The sequence below is a fragment of the Arabidopsis lyrata genome (genome assembly GCF_000004255.2).
Source record: "Arabidopsis lyrata subsp. lyrata unplaced genomic scaffold ARALYscaffold_3, whole genome shotgun sequence".
Lineage (NCBI taxonomy): Eukaryota > Viridiplantae > Streptophyta > Magnoliopsida > Brassicales > Brassicaceae > Arabidopsis > Arabidopsis lyrata.
The window spans coordinates 15263108-15268425 of NW_003302553.1; the positions used below are offsets into that span (position 1 = coordinate 15263108).

At 40.7% G+C, this 5318-nt stretch overlaps 1 protein-coding gene across 1 annotated transcript; it reads right to left on the reverse strand.

Annotated features, from left to right (window-relative positions):
• Positions 1-3921: 3921 nt before the first annotated feature.
• On the reverse strand, positions 3922-4457 carry LOC110230114. Its single transcript, XM_021032107.1, has 2 exons — positions 4233-4457; positions 3922-4166 (listed from the first exon to the last, which is right to left on the reverse strand). The coding sequence occupies exons 1-2, from the start codon at positions 4455-4457 to the stop codon at positions 3930-3932; spliced, it is 462 nt and encodes a 153-aa protein (XP_020887766.1). The 3' UTR covers positions 3922-3929.
• Positions 4458-5318: the final 861 nt, after the last annotated feature.

A 5318-nucleotide genomic window follows, 5' to 3' on the forward strand; every position in this document is an offset into this window, starting at 1 on the left:
CTTAAAGCACTATCCTGTCGTTGTAGTATTTTAGGTGTCAATCCAATCAAGTGTGATGCAAACAAATGAGATATGATCAGAAAGCACTAAGTCAAGCCAAGCATGAATTGGTTGTTTTCCTAATAGTCCTAGTGATTGGTACAGAAAGTTGTAAAAAGATACAAAAATGACTAATATACTCTATCACAAGGCTCACTGCCAGAAGGAGGATGTGATAGAGTAAAAGGGTCCAAAAACAGACAATTATCAAAACTCAATAGCAAGTAACAGAGAAGGTGAATGCAGCAGGTAAGTAAACAGATAAATCAATTGGATAAGAAACTCCTAAGGATGGGGTAATCGAATAGTGTGGACTCCATAATCAATTTCGATGGTTAACAATTCTCAATGAAGCTATCCCTAGACAACAGGTTCAACAACAGATTTATTCACTCCCGTGCAACAAATCCTCAAGCAAAGCTAGTCCAGACTAATTCCCATTAACGGAATCTAACTATGCAGGCAATAAGAACCGACTGTTAAAGTCAATAACCGCTCTAAACGTCCAATCCCTTGGGATAGAGACGATTATCACTGGAATTAGTAGATCAAGCATTCCATCGAACACCTTCTGGGTGCGGGAATGCTTGGGATCGAATTCCAGTTGATCAGAAAGGAATAAGCAGTAAACACAACTAATCCAGAAGGGATTCAATATAACTACACTTAACCATCAGATTCGACCATGGGTCTCACAACTACTCTATCCCATCCTCAGAAATCCTAGTCACTACTCAGACAACATGCTCAAAGACACATAAACGTTTGATGATTGCATAACTTCTAAGATTAAAGGAAATAAAACAGAAATGAACAAGGAAACGAAAGCGAAATCTCAATAACTTAGAAGAAAAGAAAATACAGAATTTCAGAAGCAAAAGCGGCTACTGAACGAAACTAGGTTGCGAGTCTAAAACGTAATTGAAAAAAGAATGTCTCAGGGAAAATCCTTAGAAACTTATTTATAGTAAAAACGACAAAGATAAGTAAGTGGGCTTCGAGTCCGCTTAACAGGCCCATGGAACGTTGTGGTCGAGTAGATGGGCTCAAAGTGGGCTTCATGGTCGAGCGTGAATCGAAGCCGCGATCAAGTGGTTCCTTCTCTCCTCTTCTCTTTCCTATGCTCAGGTTGTCTGGTTGAGTGCGGATTGATCAGAGGGTCGAGGTGGTGATCGAGTAGAATGGGTGGTGGCGTGGTCTGGACTGCTTCTTCTCTCTTATGATCGAGTATGTGGGTAGACTGTCAGGACGGACTGCTTCTTCAACCTTGCGAACGAGTATAACAGTGAACTGGCAGGATGGACTGCTCCTCTTCCTCTGCGATCGAGTAGAACAGTATGGCTGGACTGCCCTGTGATCGAGTATAAGGGTCCTGGTGGTCTGCTGAGCTGACTGCTTCCCTCTCTGCTACTGGTGATCGAGTATAAGGGTCCAAATGTGACTTTTAGCTCTGTTTTTCCTCTTTCTGAACACCAATAGCTCTGAAACACCTGAAACAACTCCAGAATGCAAAATGCATGCAAGACTAATGCTAGACACACTTAAACATGCAAATTATGCGAAATGATGATGAATGCTATGAAAGATGAATGAAACTAGACTTAAAATGGTGATAAATGGATGTATAAAACATGCAAATTATAGACATATCACATACCACTCGACCTTGTGGTCGAGTGACATCAGCCTCCGTCTTCCCCATCCACTCGACCAGGTCACTCAATCACACCACTCGACCCCGTGGTCGAGTGACACCAGCGCCAGGACTCCTGAAGCACTCGACCATATCACTCTGACATTCACTCGATCACATCTTCAGAGTCTTCTCAAATCCGCACTCAACTAGACAAGCTGAGCATAAGGAAGAGGAGAGAAGAAGAAGAAGTGTTCGGAAGCGGGCTGGAGTTTCACTCGATCACAAGGCCCAGCTTCTGCCCATTATGACTCCATGGGCCGATCCAGTGGATTTGCGACCCATCTCTATGTTTTGTATAAATAAGTCTTCGAGGGTTTTGTCCCGAGACATCTAGTTTTTTGCTTCGAGTTTTCATTTCTGTTAAACCTAGTTTACTCTATCGCTTAGCCGCTTTCGTCTGCAATCTTGTAATTCGAGATTTTTCCAAGTTATTCGGATTTCGCATTTGATTTCGTCTATCACCTTGTTTCTCTACTCTTTATCTCTTTACTTATGCAATATTCTTGTTTATTCGTGATTACGTTTTTGAGCATGATGTCTGAGTAGTGAACTGTATTTCTGGGGATGGGATGGAGTAGTCGTGGTTGCCTAGGTCGTTTTTAGATGGTTGAGTTTAGATTGTTTGAATCCCTTCTGGATTATTTGTGCTTATTGCTTGTTCCTTTCTGATCAAGTGGAATATGAATCCAGACATTCCTGCACCCAAAAGGTGTTTGATGGAATGTTTGATCCACTAATTCCTGAGATACTCGTCTTTATCCCAAGGGATTGGCCGTTTAGAGCGAGTATTGGCTTTAACAAGTTGATTCGATATTGCCTGCTAATGATTGGGGGGCTGACTGGAGGGTACCCATCAAAAATTTCATTCTTAATGGAGAACTACCATCGAACAAATGGCAAGCTCGCAAATTAAAAATCATCAGCGCTAAGTATTGTATAATTAAAGAGTCATTGTACAAGCGAGGCGTCAGTGATCCTTACCTTTTATGTATTTTGGGACCCGAAGTTGAAATAGTGACAAGCGAGGTCCACGAAGGGCTTTGTGGTAGTCATTCTTCAGGACGAGCAATGGCTTTTAAAATCAAACGGTTAGGATATTTCTGGCCAACTATGATTTCTGACTGCATCGACTATGCCAAACAGTGTAAAAAGTGTCAGATGCATGCTCCTCTTATTCACCAGCCATCTGAAATTCTGTCATCTATATCCGCTACATACCCTTTCCAAATGGATCGAAGCAGAAGCCTACGTAAATATACAAGATTCTGTGGTAAAAACATTCTTGTGGAAACACATTATTTGTCGCCATGGAATTCCTTACGAAATAGTAACGGACAACGGTCCTCAATTCATTTCAAATGAATTTGAAGATTTTTGTTCCGCTTGGGGAATAAAACTTAGCTATTCAACGCCGAGGTATCCTCAAGGAAATGGGCAAGGGGAAGCTTCCAATAAAAACATTCTCAGCAATCTTAAAAAGCGTTTGAATGCTTGGAAAGGTGGTTGGTATGACGAGCTGCAACCTGTGTTGTGGGCATATCGAACAACCCCGAGACGAGCAACGAGAGAAACTCCATTTTCATTAGTATATGGGATGGAAGCTGTAGTCCCAGCCGAACTGAATGTTCCTGGTTTACGCCGGAGCGAAGCTCCTCTTAACGAAGAACTAAATTCTAAATTATTAGAAGATGTTCTTGATACAATCGATGAAAGGCGAGATCAATCCCTTATTCGGCTTCAAAACTATCAACAATCGACCGCTCGGTACTATAACTCAAAGTTGAAAAACAGACCTTTAAATGTAGGAGACTTTGTTTTAAGACGAGTGTTCGATAACACAAAAGAAGAAGGAGCTGAAAAACTCGGTATTAACTGGGAAGGTCCTTATCAAATCACAGAAAAAATCCGAAATGGTGTTTACCGTTTACAAGACCTTGACGGAAATCCCGTTCAAAGGCCTTGGAACGTCATCAACTTGAAAAAGTTCTATTGCTAAAGCAAACACAATCGAACTACGATTTGGCTTGATCCTATTTTGGGTACGTAGGCAGCTCGCTAAACACGAGTCCATCTATAACATAAAAATAAAAATATTATTCATATCATGGAATCTTGTTTTTATAAATTCAATATTTGAACATGAATATAAAAATACATTACGAACGATGTATAAATAAATAAGCTAGAACCAGATCTAGAAGGGTCTTGAGTTACGGAACAACTTTGCTCCTTGACCTGCGAGGTCAACGATGCTCATAATACAACCTGGCATGTTTCCGTACTCCTGAAGTCCTAGTTCGATCCAATCGGAAAGATGGGCTTTGAGGCGATGAAGCTCGCGAGCAATATCGAGGCGACGCTTCTCTAGTTCCATGATCCTATGCCTAATCTCTTGTTTCTCATTTTCGAGCTCGTCGTGCCGAATGATAAGCTGAAGAAAATGAAATGCTTCGTTTAGCAATAATAAAAAGAGTTAAATCACCAGGTTTAACAATACCTTGGTAATAAACTCCTCGGCCTTGGCACGATCTTGAGCTGATAATCTATCAATTAACACGTTTGGAACCTGAATGCTCGTTCCCCAACCTAATGGGCGTGATTCTTCTGGTTCGTCGTTAGCTTCCGTTTTTACAAGATTGATGTCTGACGTCTCCGGAAGATCATCACTTATCACTTTAAACGAGTCAGAGGGATTCTCTGAGAAATTACCTTCCTCAAACATTTTTGTAGAATTATTGTTGATTAAATTCAATAGCGATCTACATCTGCTTTATATTCAAAATATACTTGACCACATTTAAGAGGGTAAATTGACGATTTCCCAAATCTGAAATTACTACTTTTATGGAAAATGTAATCGAGTTCATTACTAATTATATTCCCTAGATAAACGCAATAAATATTATTTGATTGAATCGACAAATTTAAAGCAAAAAGGGAATGTAATTAATATTGCTGGGCCTCTAGCCCAATAGTATTTTACATAATAATAAAAAAAAAAATCAAGGGACTTGTTCGATCAGAAGTCTTCGCCCGATAACGATTCTAGCGAGGTGGACGATCCCGAACAGCTTTCTGAGAAAAGTCCCTGGTCGGAAGATAGATCGAGGGGACCGGAAGGATGATCAGTAGATTTCTCCTCTGGTCCTTCATTCTCTTCAGTTCTTAACATCGGAAATCTCCGAAATTCTGAAGAACACGAAACAAACGAGGATCCATCGCCGGTCGCCAAGGATAGATGAAAAAATTTGTCCAGCACTCGGAGGAATCTTCGGAGACAAGTAGGAATAATGGCCACGATGTCTAAACCGTTCCTCTCCCATTCATGCGGTTCAGATTCTAGGCGAAGGATCTCTCTTTCTATCCTCTTTATTCGCTCATCAAGAGCATGGCGCCTTCTTCCGATTCTTTTTCTCTTATCACATAAAGCTTTATGTTTCCCGACGACCTGTTTGAACAAACATTTTGTTAACTGGTCGAAAAAGAGTTTATAGTTTCTCGAAAAAACTAAAAATCAGAAAGGGAACCTTTTCTAGGAAGTCATAACATTGGACCCTTTCTTTCCCCGTTCTGAAATGGAAAA